At 48.3% G+C, this 16,492-nt stretch overlaps 1 protein-coding gene across 1 annotated transcript in view; it reads right to left on the bottom strand.

The window, feature by feature from the left end:
• The window catches only part of LOC146798095 (cytochrome P450 2G1-like), an 899,064-nt gene extending 891,435 nt beyond the window's left edge, over window positions 1-7,629 (bottom strand). Inside the window, exon 1 of the mRNA XM_085625314.1 lies at window positions 7,414-7,629. Within this exon, the coding sequence (XP_085481440.1) occupies window positions 7,414-7,584 (171 nt within the window). The 5' untranslated portion in view covers window positions 7,585-7,629. The remainder of the gene's footprint in view (window positions 1-7,413) is intronic.
• Between the last annotated feature and the right edge of the window lie 8,863 nt (window positions 7,630-16,492).

Here is a 16,492-nt window from a genome sequence, read left to right on the forward strand (position 1 = left end):
ATCGAATTGTGATTGAGTGCTAGAAGGCAGAATAGAATAGTTCAGTGTCTTTTACTCTTACTTATATTTGATTTGAGCCTGGCCCTAAAACGGCAAGTATTATGACACAGAAATGCGTTGATCATGCAACTTCACAAAGTTAATCAATGCACAATTGCAAGTTGGGAGCATATGTACAAGCCCCTATCGACAGGAGAACGTCACTTTTTGTGATGTTCCCGTGGCGATAGGGGCTCCGCCTTATGTACAAGGCACCCTTTCACGCTATGCTTAGCGTGAAAGGGGCGTGCAGTGGGTGTTGTGGTGGGCGTTGCAGAGCAACACCCATTGTATTTGACGCTGACCCCTATGTACAAGGATGGCGTACATAGGAGGCAGCGCCAAAATTAAGACCAGGAAAATCCTGATCTTTAGATGGCAAAAAGAGGAGAAATGCATTATTTCTCCTTTTTTTTCCATTGCCTTGTTCAGCACACATGGAAAAAGCAAAATGCCATGGTTTGTTTATGTGCAGAAAGGTGTCCCTTCCTGTACATTAACAAACCTTTTTAAAAAATGCAATTTTGTAACTTTCATGTGTGCTGCCCGAAGCAGCACACATGAAAGTTACAACAGGGCATTTTAGGATTGTTTATGTGCAAGAAGGGGCACCTTCCTGTACATAAACAAACCTCCCCTACACACAGACACCCTTGCACTCTGGTGCAAGGGTGCCTGTGTTGGCGCTAAGTTGTGATACTTAGCACCTTCGCAGGGGGAAATGCAAGGCTGCACCAGATTCTTGTAAATATGGTGCAGCCTTGCGTTGCCCAAGTGGCAGAGCGTGTCATTAAGCCCAGGAGGCTAACGACACGCTTGGCCACTTCGTTGTACATATGGCCCTTGGTCTCTTAGCAGCTACCAATGATGTTAACGGTTTAGGCTATTGAATTACTTTAGCATACTCGTGTAATGGGGCAAGCACCTGCCGATTAAACATAGAGGGCCAGATTCACAACGGTGAAATTGCACATTTGTGTAAGTTTACTCTTTCTTTGGTTTTCACAGATGAGTTAGTAGTAAGTTTATGACTGTGTAGAATCCACAGTCAGGGTGGAGAAGTCTGCACATAAAGACAGATCAGGCCTTTTTTTATGTATACCATGGAGCAGAGGTAAGTGTGTTCTATCTAGCATAGGACTTCTACTGGAAACAAACACTTTTCACTACAATTTCCCATGTTCCTATGTCTATACGCTCACACACTGCAGCATCATGCAATTCATTGTTTTTTTCTTTTTTAGAAATAAACACATTTGCCATTATTAAAGCCTATTTAAATAAGGCGTTTATGTTTGATGCAATGACCAGTCTGGCTATCTTTGTAGATTGGATTTTGCTTCAAACCTTGTGGGTGTTGTGACAAAGTGCCATTTTTCTTGCATGGTATGCCCCCACTTTTTGCTGAATTGCTGAATGTACTTTGACTGAGTGTGCCCTGGACTCCTGCCAATCAGGTGTCCAGGGCCTATGTTCCTTCCTAAAACCTACAATCCCAAATTGGCAAACCCTGGCCACCTGTCAGCCCCTGGTAAATGGTACCCTAGGTACCCAGGGCCTTGTGACCAGGGAAGGCCTCTAAGGGCTGCAGCACTTATTGTGCCACCCTTAGAGGCCCTGTACCCTAACACAACCACATTGCCCTTTCAGGCTGAGTTCTGGGTGCAGGGCAAAACAAAGAGTTGACATGGCACACATCCCTGTGTGCCATGCCCACAACCTACACTGCCCTGGCATACATCAGCCACCCCTCTAGCTGGGTGCCCTATGCCAGTGGTGTGGGCACAGGAGCATGAGCCCTGTGCCCCTACAGTAACCAGGTCCATTCTTGGGCACTGTAAGTGCAGTGCTGCCATTTAAGAGTATATGGTGCAGAGAGTTCGTCAAACAAGAACTCCACAGCACCACAATGGCAACACTGAAGACTGAGATGTTTGGTATCAAACTTCTCAGCACATTAAACCTGCACTGATGCCAGTGTGGGATTTAATGTACAAAGTACTACCAAACAGGGCATCTTAGAGATGCCCCCTGAAACCTAACCTACAATCCACGTCTGGTCTGGGAGGCTGCCTAGGCTGCCACACAGCTGACATGTTGCTGGACACTGGGTGGAGAGTCCCCGCTCTCCTGGGCCTGCAACAATGCACATCCTGGGCGAGGTGCTAGGTCTCCTCCCCCAGGATGAGCAGGGGGAAGCTTCAAAGGCATGCCACCTTTGTGAGCTTCTCCAGGCCACTTGCTGTACCCAGCAAACTGGCCCCCACCGGTTCTGACCCCCACTCTGGCAGGAAGACTGGCTGGAAACCCCAAGTAAGGACAGGGGATGTGCCATCCTGCCAACCCCACCCCTCAGGTGGGGGAGGCGTGGTGAAGCACATCTCCAGGCACTCGCCATCTTGAAGATGGGAAGCCCTGCCCAATCAGGACTGGGCTACTGCCCCCCTCCCACAGGAGAGTGGCAGGATAGGGGGTGTACCCACCCCAGGGCAGGAACCCATTGGTCCCTGCCCTTTACCTACCTGTAACGCCCCTAAATTTAGTATTTAGAGGCACCCTGAACCTTCTTTCTGGAGATTTCAGATTCCAAAAAAGCAAAGAAGAGCAAGAAGAAAGAAGACCTAACGTGCAGCTGCTAAGAAGAGGAAGACATCAACTGCTTTGGCCCCAGCCCTTCTGGCCTGTCGACCCTCGAACCTGCTCCTGCTAAATCCCAGCACCGCTTGTGGCCAGCAACCTCACAAACCCCAGAGGACCTGGCTACCTTGTGACTCTGAGCATCTGGGACTCCCATGAGCAGTGGCTCTTCTCAAGCAAGTTTCTAACCCCTGGCATCAGCCCGGAACCGCGAACCCTGCACACTCTGCACCCGCCAAGCCTGGCCTGTGCTGGAGTGGACAAAGACCCCGAGGATATCCCCCCGGCAACTGTGACTCCGAATCCGGCACCCAAGGACTCACCTCAACGCTCATGACGATGCCTGCAGCCTCACAACCAGGGACCCCCCAACTGCGATCAACAGAGGGTAAGATTTCCTGACACCAAAAGGCACCCCTGCACCCGGCGCCCTGCGGCCCCCTGTGTCCAACTACTGGGTACCTACCTATCCTCCAACTACCCAACTTACCTCTCGAAGTGGTGGTGGCACCTGAAGAATCTTCGTCCCCGAGCTTGCAGCCTTTGTTCATCCTGGAGCTTTGCCATTGAAATCCATTGAGCGCCCAAAGGCTCAAAAGCACCCTGCACCCTGTCGCCCGAGTGGCCCTGGCAGTGTAACTCCTACCCACTTCCCCATTTGCCCTGAGCAAGTGACCAGGAGCCCAGCTCCTACAGCCGCGTGGCCTGCTAGTCAGCAGCCACCAACCAAGGCCCCCCTGCCTCCCATAGGATAAAATTGGGCCTAACGCACTCTGTATCCGACCGCCCCAGTGCCGCTGAGGGTGTAACAACTGTACCAATCTGACCCTGGGAGACCCATGGGTCTGTGCCCAGAACCTTATCGCTGCCAGTCGAGTACTTACCCAAAAGCCGATAACCCAATTTTCATCCCCAGGGGTAACATTGACTGGTTTCTTCTGAAATTTCTTCTAAGTGTGGAGTTTCTAAAACGTAAAATATTCACCTAAAATCAACCGAGTAACGAAAATGGAAATACTCACCTGCTATTAGGAGAGATCCCAGTGCTGGATCTTGGTGCCCCGCACTGACCCTGAAAAGTACTCACAACCGTACTTACTACTAACCCAATTTTCTTCCATAGGAAATCATTATCTTAATGTTTTGGTGAAGCGCTACAGCTGCCCCGGCAATGAGGCGTCCCGGCGCTGAAACCCAGATCCGATCCTGAACTAAACATTGACTGTTTTTCCGTGAAATTTCTTTTAAGTGTCGATTTTTGCAAACTACAAATATTCTTTAAAAATTGTACCAACTGTGAAAACGTAATTACTTACCTGTTTTAGATAGAGGTCCCAGTACTGAGCCTAGGAGTCCAGCCCTGGATTACAAAAGTAACGAGAGCATACTTTACCTGTAACTTGAATTTTCTCCCATAGGGAATCATTGATTGTTTTCCTATGGAATTTCTTCTGTCAACTTTTAAAATAGCAAAATATTGCCTAAAACTTACAACAGTAACTAAAACGAATTTACTCACTTGTTTTCAAGACATGTCCCAGGACTGAATCTAGGATCTAGTCCTGGAATTAGAAAAGTAATCCTGAAAGTTATCTATTGCAAATAACTTAAAACCCACATTGAGCTCAATATATTATTGTGTTTGAAATTGTGTTGCCTATTGCAACACCCTGTAACTATTACCTACAAAAGTCAATTGCATATTGCAAAAGTATTTTACTAAAGCCTATCATTCTGAGAAAGTATATTTTGATACCTATTGTTGGTTCTAAAATAAAACAACCATATATTTGTCATATAAACCATTGGCCTAGAGTTCAGTGCTTGAGTGTGTTAGACCATTTGCTGACTGAGTGTGTGCAACAAATGCTTTACACTGTCCTCTGATACTGCCTTACTGCTCGACCAAGCTACCACTTTAGAGAGTAAGGTTATATCTAACTTTAACCTCTGCCAAACCTCTGGGGACTGTGGACTCTGTACACACTGTACCTATTTGGGAACAGTGTATACAGAGCCACTTTCTCACAGGTGTTTGAACTGATCCGCCAAAGTAACTCTCTTTTGACGCAAAGTGGAGAAAATTCAGCATAGCAAGAGTTCTGTGCTGAGAAAAGGGCATGATTGCAGGGCAGAACACGGTTTGCACTGGATACTTAGGCCTATATTTACTAAGTCTTTGCGTCACCTTTGCATCACCGTATGGTGATGCAGGACAATGCAATGTGTCATTTGGAATTAACAAAGCGATGCAAGGCCTGATTTGCATGGGCGTGCATGCCTTTGTAAAGAAATCTAATGCAGCGCAGTTGCCTGTGCTGCGTTTCATTACATTTTACCTTGGGAGGCGTTTCATGGGTCGATGTTGGGTATTCCTATGTATCCACTCATGGCTTTTGGTGCATTCACAGATGTCCTAAATCTAGCAAACCAGGGAAAGCTTCAACATACTATACCTTCCCCAGTAAGAAGTAACAAGGATTCTGCAGTTTAGATAGAAATTAAAAACCTGGGTCTTTCCTAATGGTACTGCATAGGCACGGTCTTCTTCAACAATTGCATTGTTTTCACTGCAACCTTTGTGCATGGTTAAACTAGTTTGCTTCAGCGCCAGGATGTAAGTATGAATAACATTTAACAAGCATAAATATGTTTATTTCTCTTTCCACATGTGTTGTATTTTGCAGCACACATAGAAAGAGGAAAATGCCTTTCAGGATTCTTTTTGTGCAGGAAGGTGTCTCTTGCTGCACAAAAATAATCCTGACTGTAACAGGCACTCTTGCACTATGGTGCAAGGGTACCTGTGTTGGAGTTAGGCAGCATAAAGTGTGCCAGCACAAGGAGAAAGCAGAAATGCTCCATATTTCTATAAATATGGTATATTTCTGCTCTCTCATTTTCAAGCAACGCAGCTTAGCAACTATGCTTGTTGTTCTGTGTTGCATCAAAGATTGGTAAATATGGCCCCAATTACCAAGGGTACCTTGGCCAGCTAGACACCTTGTTGCACTGTGTCAAATGGAGAGAGCAGAAAAGCACCGGATCTACTAAGATACGGCACAATCCTGCTATCCCTCAGCGTTCGCACACTAGTGGCTGCCAAGCACCAATACAGGCAACCTTGCACCATGGCGCAAGGGTGCCTGCATTGAAGACAGGATTGTTTTTGTGTAGGAAGGAGGGACACAGCATTTACCACGCAAGCTGAACCGCGTGTGCCATTTCAATGCAAGCGGAACAATACTTGCCTTAACCACGCATGGGCATTAACCATGCATATGCATGGTTAAGGCAGTCAGCGCTCTAGATGCAGAGCGGATGGGCAGGGAGAGGAACAGGAAGGATCGGGACAGGAAGGACTGGAACGTGGCTTGGTAAGTAGGGGTGGGGCCAAGGGGTGGGGGTTCAGAGTCGTTTTGGGGGCTGGGAGTCAGTTTTAGGGCTCAGGGTGAGGGGCTGGGGTCAAGGTCGTTTTTTAGGGCTGGGGAGCGAGTTTTAGTGCTCAGGGCGGGGGGGGGGGGCAGTTTTCAGGGCTGGGGGCCAGTGTTAGGGCTCAGGGCAGATGGGCTGGGGTTGGGGTAGATTTTGTACTTGGGGCAGAGTTTTAGGGCTCAGGATAGTGGGTCAGGATGGCTTGTAGAACTTAGGCAGGTAAATTGCAGGGATGGGGTGGGGTTTTAGGGCTCAGGGCAGGGGGTGCTGGGGTGTGATCTTTACCATGCATATACCTTTACCAATCATGCCTTTACAACCACATTTGGGAAAAGCAAGAGATGGTAAATAAACATCATTGTTAGGATCACATAGCCTAGAAGTGGGCACCTACCTGCACAAATATAACCCCCAGAGGCATTTTCCTCTTTCCATGTGTGCTGCAGAACGCAGCACACATAGAAAGAGGTGGTAATTTGGAGAAATAGACATATTTCTCCTTGTTTCACCTTCACTGGGAAGGTGTAGCATGTGTGCGCATTCTCAGGTTTACTATTGTTAGTAATTCTGGAAATGCTCCTAAAACCATGGATGGATTCGAGGGAACACCCACGCTCCACCCATGGCACGCCTTTCCAGGAACAGGTAACGCAAGGAATCAACGTGCACTGACTTGTGTTACTCCACAATTACTATGCCATGCCGAACCATGCAAGGTGGCTCTGTGTGGCATATTGAATCTCATTTATGGGCTTGTATTGCTCTACCATCACCTTGTATTACAAGGGAAACACAAGCCCTTAGTAAATACGGGCTCAAGTGTTAAGTTGTCCTAATTTGTACTGGTACAAAGCGTATTAAAAGTGGGTCTAAATGTTTAAAGTTGTTACTTTCCATAAAAAGAGAAAACATTTGTTTAGCTTTCAATGAATAAATAGAAAATCCATAAGACAAAAACAACAAAAAACTACAAAGGAAGCATGGTAGCAAGAAGGTGTAAGCAGTTTACACTCAATATAAAGTTTGCGATCATTAACTGAAGGTTAACACTCTACTGTTTACCTATTTCTAGAACATGGAAGTTTGCGTTTCTGCCACCAAGAGCAGTGCATCCTAATGTGCTGTTCGTAATCACTAGCTGATCCATAAGGGACTGCAGAGCACAGGTCTCTCTACTTAAACTGGATCAAAAATGTTTTACAGACACCAGTTGGGAGACTGAGATGCAGATAACAAGCGCAGGTATTACCCCTGCTGTCACCACCCTTCCTGGAATTATAGGAAAATCAGACAATGACTCACCCTTATCAACGATTTCACCAATTGTCCACGTTTCATCTGAAGAATGTTGCCGATGAGAGGCAGCGGGGTGGGCCCCGGGGGCAGTCTACTTTTCTTTTTCCATAATGAAAGAAAAACTATGCACGAAATTAGTGTCACCAAGAATAGCGCCCCCGAGCCAGTAAGGTCCATGTCAGTCCCTCCTGATGTGTGTTGCGTGTGTTTTAATAGACGAGGCTAGAAAGACTGGTGTGCACAAACAACATGTGGTCAAAGTTCGGGTGAGTCCACGGTCAGGTGATCCTCTATTTATCACATTACACCGACTGGGATTCGTGCATCAGTAAATGAATATAGTGGTCATATGCTGCCACCTGCTGGTTTTCAAACACAAATGTTTCCTGTAGCCTTTTTTATAACCGTCCTCTTTTCATCAGTTTTGTTTTTATCGCTTTTAATTGTTTTCTGTGCACAGTAAAGAGAGTAATGCAATATGCGCCATTCCACAATCCTTCTGGTTGGAATTTATGTGCTCTGTACATTCAAATGAACAACCCAGAAGTTTAATACAAGGGTAAACAACAAACCCTTGTTGCTACAACTAATCTGCATCTTGGAGGGGTTGAAACCCCAGTTGCTGCTATTGTGGGTGGTGAAAGGTAAACACATACAGCACAACTGCAACACCTGAACACACAGCTACACAAGCCATACATTGAACACAGTGAAGAACAAACAAATCTGTAGAACGGAAATGAGAGTCTCAAATACTGATAACTACAAAGGTACAAGAAAGAGTACGATGCCACCTCTGAGATGCTGCGTTACTACATGGTTTCAGTTGGTACCACAATGATTCTTCCACATGCACAGAAGGAACAGAATTGAATTCGGATGTAATCGAATGCAACTATTGTCACCTGAATAGCAACAGTTCTGAATTCATATTCCAACTCTATAGCACAACGTTTGGCATATCAGCGGTAATGAAACAATGAAACATACCATGCCGAACTGGCAACAATTGTAGCTGAATAGGGGTCTGCAGTTAAATTAGTTTGCAAAACACCATGAGGCATATTTATGAGCCTCTTGTGCTGCCGAATTGTCACTTACTGTGACCCTCCGGCAGCGCAGATGACACAATCATATTCATGGGGCACACAAAACTACTTTGCAAGGCTTCGAATGGCCTTATCGATATGGGGGCATTCCATGGCCGTTGTGGTAGGCCTTCCCACGCAACATCCATGGCTTTTTATGCTTCCCCAGGGGAAGTGCCAAAACCTTACACCTCCCCAAGGGAGATGCAATGAGGAGAAATTACTTTATTTCCTCGTTCCAAGTAGGCTGAATTTTGCATCACACATAGAAAGAGGAAATATCCTCCCAGGGTTGTTATTTTGTGCAGAAGGTGTCTTTTCCTGTTCAAAAACAATCCTGCTGACAACATATTTACTCTTGCACCATGGTGCAAACGTGGGGATGTATGACGTTACAACGCACACTTTTACAACGCATGCACTTACAACGCATTTTTTACAACGCATAATCCATTACAACACATGACATTACAACGCATGACACTACAACGCATTTTTAAAAAATACCTTTACAACGCATTTCCATTACAACGCATACTACCTTTACAACGCATACCATTACAACGCATAATATTAAATTACATTTAAGGTAAGTATTAGATAGTATAGGGGTAAAAATTACTATTCTAACTCCAGGGGGTGCAACAGTAGGGTAAGTGTTGGATAGTATAGGGGTAAAAATTACTATTCTAACTCCAGGGGGTGCAACAGTAGGGTAAGTGTTGGATAGTATAGGGGTAAAAATTACTATTCTAACTCCAGGGGGTGCATCAGTAGGGTAAGTGTTGGATAGTATAGGGGTAAAAATTACTATTCTAACTCCAGGGGGTGCATCAGTAGGGTAAGTGTTGGATAGTATAGGGGTAAAAATTACTATTCTAACTCCAGGGGGTGCAACAGTAGGGTAAGTGTTGGATAGTGTAGTGTAATATTATGCGTTGTAATGGTATGCGTTGTAATGGTAGTATGCGTTGTAAAGGAATGCGTTGTAAAGGTAGTTTTTAAAAATGCGTTGTAGTGTCATGCGTTGTAATGTCATGCGTTGTAATGGATTATGCGTTGTAAAAAATGCGTTGTAAAGGTAGTGCGTTGTAAAAGTTGCGTTGTAAAGGTTGTTCCCCAAACGTGGCTGTGTTGTTGATAGGCTGCCAAAATGGCGTAAGTGCTAGGGTTAAGGACTGGAATGCAATGTATTAGATAAATATGGTGCATTCCTACCACTTTCACTTTGAAGTAGGGCAGTGCAGGAAGGTGTCTTGCTGCACTGCCCTATGCCAAAACCCCATAAATGAGGCCCCACATGTGCTCAAAATATCAAACCTATGGTATAACGAAAGTGTATTCCATGTGGATCTCTGTAAAATGTCTTACACTAGTCTTTCATTGTCGCAGCAATCTGCTCGAAGCCTGAATACATGCCATGGTATTCCCTCTGCTGAAAAAACATCACCTGGACCCTTCTAACTTGGTCAATTATAGACACATTTCATTATTGCCAATTCTATATAAGATTTTAGAAAAACACGTCAACACTCAACTCTCCTCATATGTAGAAGGCCAAAATGCCCTTCACCCCTCTTAGGCAAGCTTCAGAGCTGAGTTCAACACAGACGTCGCCCTGCTAGGAGTCGAAGAATACCTCCATCAACTCCTAGACAGGGGTGGATGGCTGCACTGATTGTATTAGATCTCAGTGCAGCCTTTGACACTGTGTCTCATGAAAAGCTTATCAGAGGATTGGCTCAACGTGGCCTTCAAAACACGGCTCTTGCTTGGCTAAAATACTTTCTGGTTGACTGCACCTTCCAGGTCTTTTCTATCAACACAGCATCTAGCTCGCACTCACTCACATGGGGTGTCCCGCAGGGATCTACTCTCTGCCCCATGCTTTTTAATATCTATGTCCGCCTGGTAGCGGATCTAGCAGAAAGACACGGTCTGACTATATTTTCTTATGCAGATTATTTTCTCTATGTCGTCAGGAAAGGAAGCCAGTTCAGAAGATCTTAACTCCTGCCTGTTAGACCTGGAATATCTTGGGGTGATTCCCATGTCAGTTTTTGCTTTCTGAACTCCTCTTTTTACAGTATGTTATATCAATCAATCAATCAATTAGGGGCATATAAAGCAGGCTATTCACCCGTGAGGGTCCCAAGGCACTTGGGAGGGGGAGGGGCAGCTTCGGTTCAGTTGAAGAGCCAGGTCTTGAAGTTCTTCCTGAAGTTGTGCAGATTCAGGGAGCATCTGATGTTTACTGGGAGACCATTCCAGGTCTTGGCTGCAATGTAGGAGAAGGCTCGTCCGCCAGCTCTGTTTCTGTGGGTGCAGGGGATCTCTGCTGGGGCGAGGTTGGCGGAGCAGAGGTTCCTTTTGGGTATTTGGAAGGAGACTCTCTCATTGAGGTATTTGGGTACGATGTTGGGGAGGGCTTTGCATGTGAAAAAAACACAAGGGCACCCAAAGGAGTTAGACAGGGACCTTGGGAGGTTATATATTACAGGAAACAATGGTCCCTGAAAACAAAGAGATAAGTAAAACAATGAATATAGCCAAAATTGGTTCTATATTTCAGCCAGTGTCCAGCCGGACAGAGGCACCTTTAATAAGTTGAAATGATTAACAATAAATCAGAAAATGTAAGTGTAATCTCAGTGGGATACAAGCCTGTATCCTGAGACTTACATATCGTAAGGACAACATGTGAAAGACGTTCAGGCAATTTCAAGGATGTTTCTATCTGGAAAATATAGAATAGCGAAACATCTGATACATTTACTGTCACCTTCACAGTATGTTATATACAAAGAATACAATGTGTAAGGTAGACAACTGTGTCGACGGCGTTTCGATCCATATCAAGGGGATATCGGATCATCATCAGGACTAATCAATTAAATTGCCCATGTTCAAAAGCCTCTATGTACGAAACTGGATAAATGGGGAGGCGTCTAGGACGGGTGATAAGACCAGATAAATCCTAAAGGACGCGAGTCTAATTTCAAGAATAGTAGGGCAATGCCTACGGGTTAAGGGTTTCAGGAGTACAGGTCACGGTACAGATTCTATGATCGTCTCAAGGTGGTGAGAGGATAGGATTCCGTGGCCACATCAATAACGTCTCGCTCGGGCAACGCAAATGCGGAAGTGAAGCGAATCCGGCTAGACACTGGCTGAAATGTGGAGGGCTTTGTAGGCATGGGTGAGAAGTTTGAAGGTCACTCTCTTCTTGACGGGGAGCCAGTGGAGGTGTCGTAGATGTTTGGTCATGTATTTGTGTCGTGGTGTCCCTGGGACTAGTCATGTTGCGGCGTTCTGGATGGTTTGGAGCTTGTGCAGCAGGGTTCTTTTGATTCCGGCGTAGAGGGCGTTGCCATAGTCCAGTCTGCTGGTTATGAGTGCATGGGTGACGGTCTTTCTACATTCAGGGGGTTATCCATTTGAAGATCTTTCGGAGGATGCGGAGGCAATTGAAGCAGGTGGAGGTGACAGAGTTGATCTGGCGGGTCATGGGAGGAGTCCAGGATGATGCATAGGTTCTTAGCATGGTCTGTAGGGGTAGGAGGACTCCCAAGGGCAGGGGAACACCAAGTGTTCTCCCAGGCCGAGTTGGAGGGTCCTAGGATGAGGACCTTGGTCTTCTCTGAGTTGATCTTCAAGCAGCTGTCTTTCATTCCTTCCTGGAAGCCGAGTCTGGTGTCTTCGGGGTTCTTTGTGAGGGAGATGATGAGCTGGGTGTCGTTGGCATATGAGACTATGCTGAGCCCATGCTGTCTGACGATTGCGGCGAGGGGGGCCATGTAGATGTTGAAGAGCATCGGGCTGAGTGAAGATCCTTGGGGTACTCCACAGTTGATCTCTGTTGGTTCGGAGAGGCAGGGAGGGAGTCTGATCCTCTGGGTTCTGCCGGAGAGGAGGGATTGGATCCAGTTGAGGGCGGTTCCTTGTATCCCCGCGTCGTGAAGTCTGGCTGTGAGCATGCAGTGTGAGACAGTGTCGAAGGCTGCGGACAGGTCTTGTAGGATGAGAGCCGCGGTGTGTCCCTGGTCAAGTAGCATGTGGATGTCATCTGTGGCGGAGAGGAGGGCGGTCTCAGTGCTGTGGTTGCTGTGGAATCCGGACTAGGAGGAGTCTAGGATGGAGCTCTCTTTGATGAAGTTGATCAGCTGGGCGTTTATGAGTCTCTCTGTGACTTTGGCAGTGAAGGGGAGCAGGGAGATGGGCCGGTAGTTTTTCAGGTCCGTCGGGTCGGCTGTGGGCTTCTCCAGGAGGGACTTGACTTCCGCCCATTTCCAATCATCTGGGAAGGTGCCGGACTTTAAAGAGGCGTCGATGGTCCGTCCTAGTTCAGGTGCGATGGCGGCGGCGGTGGCCCTGTGGTAGATATGTGGAGGACAGGGTTCTGTGGGGGCTCCAGAGTCCAGACTGTGTGTTGTTCATGGTTGCGGTGACATTTTCCACCGTGGCGGGATCGGTCGGCAGGTTGTCGTGGTGGGAAGGCAGGTTGTGTCTGGTGTTTGTTCACTGAAGTTGTCATAGAGGGCCTTGATTTTAAGATGGAGGTAGGAGCTGAGCTTGTTGCAGAGTTCCTGGGATGGTGTAAAATCCGTGGCTTCGCTGGGGGTTTGGTGAATTGCTGTATGATGTTGAAAAGTTATTTGGCGTTGGTTGCGTTGGGAGTGGATTTTGTTCATGAAGAAGGTCCGTTTTATGTCCCTTATTTGCCGGTGGTATTCCTTCTGGGCGTTCTTGTGGTTGTTCAGGTCTTATGTGGTTTTACGGTTATGCTAGGTTTTCTCGAGGCATCTGCAGGCGAGTCTGGCTTCTTGGGATTTGGTGGTGAAGCAGGCGGCCTTCGGTGGGTGTTGTTTAGTGGGGTGTGAGCTTGTCGGCGCAGCTGGAGATCCAGCGGTGGAGTTCTTTGGCTGTGGAGTTGGCATCAGTCGTGGCGCTGGGGGGGGTCTAGGTGAATGGTGGTGTTGAGGGGTGTTCCTCTGTGATCTTGCTCCAGTTCCTTTGTGGCAGGCGCGGGGGTGAGGTGGTGGTATTGAAGGTGAAGTGTATGCAGTGGTTGTCCGTCCAGAGGGGCTGCGTGGTGTGGCTGAAGCGGATGTTTCTTCCTCCTGCGGAGATAGGGTCGAGGCTGTGTCCTGCTCTGTGCGTGGGGGTGCTGATGAGCTGCTTCAGTCGGTGGTTGGAGAGGTTGTCGAGGAGGGTGGTGGAGTCAGGGTCGTTGCGGTTGTCGAGGTGGAAGTTGAGGTCTCTGAGTAGAATGTAGTCCCTGGAGGTGATGGTGTTGGGTGTGACGAGGTCGGCGATGGTTGTGGTGGCTTGGGTGTGTGGTCCCGGGGGCCTGTAGGCGAGGGTGCCCTGCAGCGTGGTCCTGGGGCTGATCTGGATATGGAAGCGAAGGTGTTCTGTGTTGGCGTGGGAGTCACACGTGCAGGAGGTGGAGAGTCAGATGGAGGTCTTGTGTGCGATGGCGAGGACTCCTCCTGGGCATTGGGGCAGTCCTTTCTTTGGATCTTGTATCCGTCAGGAATGGCGGTGGTGATGTGGGGGGCCGGAGGTGGCGTTGGTCCAAGTATCCGTGAAGAAGGCGACGTCGGGCGATAAGGTGTCGATAAGGTCCCAGATCTCTGAGGCGTGTCTGTGTAGGGAGCACACCTTGAGGAGGATGCAGGTCAGGGCTTCGGTGGAGCTGCCATCCAGGGGGCCTTCTGCCATCATGGGTGTGTCGTTGATGGTGAAGGATCATTGGCAGTGTCTGCAGGAGAACTGTCCGTGGGCGGTGTTGGGTGTGACTTTTTTGGCAGTCGGCGTGTCTTCCAGAGTTAAATGCGTGGAGGGTGGCGGAGTCATATCGGCGGGGGCTCAGAGTTCCAGAGGTCTTGGCGCTGGTTACGGTCAGGTCGCGGACGGGCACAGATGGGCAACCGTGCATCGATCGGCATTAAGTAAGGGAGGAGGGAGGGGCGTTCAGCTGGGAGGCGGGAGCAGGGGCGGGTTGCGGCGGGAAAAATGACCGAATGGCAGCAGGGAATACAATACAGTCACTCAATGCAGTGATACAGAAAAGAATGAGGGGGAACAGCGTAAAAGGTCAGGGAATACGGCGAACTAGAACAGCAGATGACTACAGTAGTCACACAATACAGTGATACAGAATGAAATGAGGGTGAACAGCGTTATTGGGCTATAGTGGGGGGATGTGGAGGAAAAATAAGGAAATACTGGCGCTGCAGCGAGGCACAAGCAGGACCCAGTAAATTGCGGTCCCAAACCCTGCCTGGGTGGGACTGTAGGCAGAGAACAGTAAAGCAGAGCTGCTGAGGAAGAGCTGATCTTTGATTGAGGGTCAGGGATCTAGCTCGCGCTCCCCACACCGGTTGCCATTAAGTAGGGGAGGGGGGAGGGACGTACAGCTGGGAGGCGGGGTGGGTTGCGGCGGGAAAAATTACCGAACAGCAGCAGGGAATACAATACAGTCACACAATGCAGTGATACAGAAAAGAATGAGGGGGAACAGCGTAAATGGTCAGGGAACACGGCGAACTGCAACAGCAGATGACTACAGTAGTCACACAATACAGTGATACAGAATGAAATGAGGGGGAACAGTGTTATGGGCTATAGTGGGGGGATGCAAAGATAAAATAAGGAAATAATGGCTCTGCAGAAAAGAATCAGCAGGACCCAGCAAGGTGTGGTCTCAAACCCTGCCCGGATGGGCCTATAAGCAGAGCACAGCAAGGCAGAGCTGCCGGAGAAGAGCTAATCTTTGACCGAGGGTCAGGGGTCGAGCTCACGCTCCCTGCAGCGGTCGCCATTATGTAGGGAGGGACATGCAGCTGGGAGGCAGGAGCGTGGGCGGGTTGCGGCGGGAAAAATTACCGAACAGCAGCAGGGAATGCAATACAGTCCCACAATGCAGTGATACAGAAAAGAATGAGGGGGAACAGCGTAAATGGTCAGGGAATATGGAGAACTACAACAGCAGATGACGACAGTAGTCACACAATACAGTGATACAGAATGAAATGTGGGTGAACAGCGTTAATGGGCTATAGTGGGGGGATGCGGAGGAATAATAAGGAAATACCGGTGCTGCAGCGAGGCACCAGCAGGAGCCTGCAAGGTGCAGTCCCGCACCCTGACTGGGTGGGACCGTAGGCAGAGCACAGCAAGGCGGAGCTGATGAGGAAGAGCTGATCTCTGACCGAGGGTCAGGGGTCCAGCTCGCGCTCCCTGCAGCGGTTGCCATTAAGTGGGGGAGGGGGAAGGACGTGCAGCTGGGAGCAGGGGCGGGTTGCGGCGGGAAAAATTACCGAACTGCAGCAGGGAATACAATACAGTCACACAATGCAGTGATACAGAAAAGAATGAGGGGGAACAGCGTAAATGGTCAGGGCAGGATCTTAGGCAGAGCACAGCAAGGGGGAGCTTCTGGGAAAGAGCTAATTTCCGACTGGGGTTCAGGGGTCTAGCTCGCACTCCCCACAGCGGTCGCCATTAAGTAGGGGAGGGACATGCAGCTGGGAGGCAGGAGTGTGGGCGGTTTGCGGCTGAAAAAACTACCGAACAGCAGCAGGGAATACAATACAGTCACACAATGCAGTGATACAGAAAAGGGTGAGGGGGAATAGCGTAAATGGTCAGGGAATATGGCGAACTACAACAGCAGAACACAACAGTAGTCCCACAATACAGTGATACAGAATGAAATGAGAGAGAACAGTGTTAATGGGTTATAGTGGGGGGATGCGAAGGAAAAATAATGAAATACCGGCGCAGCAGCAAAGAATGAGCAGAACCCAGCACGGTGTGGTCTCAAACTATGCCCGGGGGGGACCGTAGGCAGAGCACAGCAAGGCGGAGATGCTGGGGAAGAGCTAATCTTTGACCGAGGGTCAGGGGTCTAGCTCACGCTCCACACAGCGGTTGCCATTAAGTAGGGGAGGGACATGCAGCTGGGAGGCAGGAGCATGGGCGGGTTGCGG

Source organism: Triturus cristatus, chromosome 9 (assembly GCF_964204655.1).
Source record: "Triturus cristatus chromosome 9, aTriCri1.1, whole genome shotgun sequence".
Classification (NCBI taxonomy): domain Eukaryota; kingdom Metazoa; phylum Chordata; class Amphibia; order Caudata; family Salamandridae; genus Triturus; species Triturus cristatus.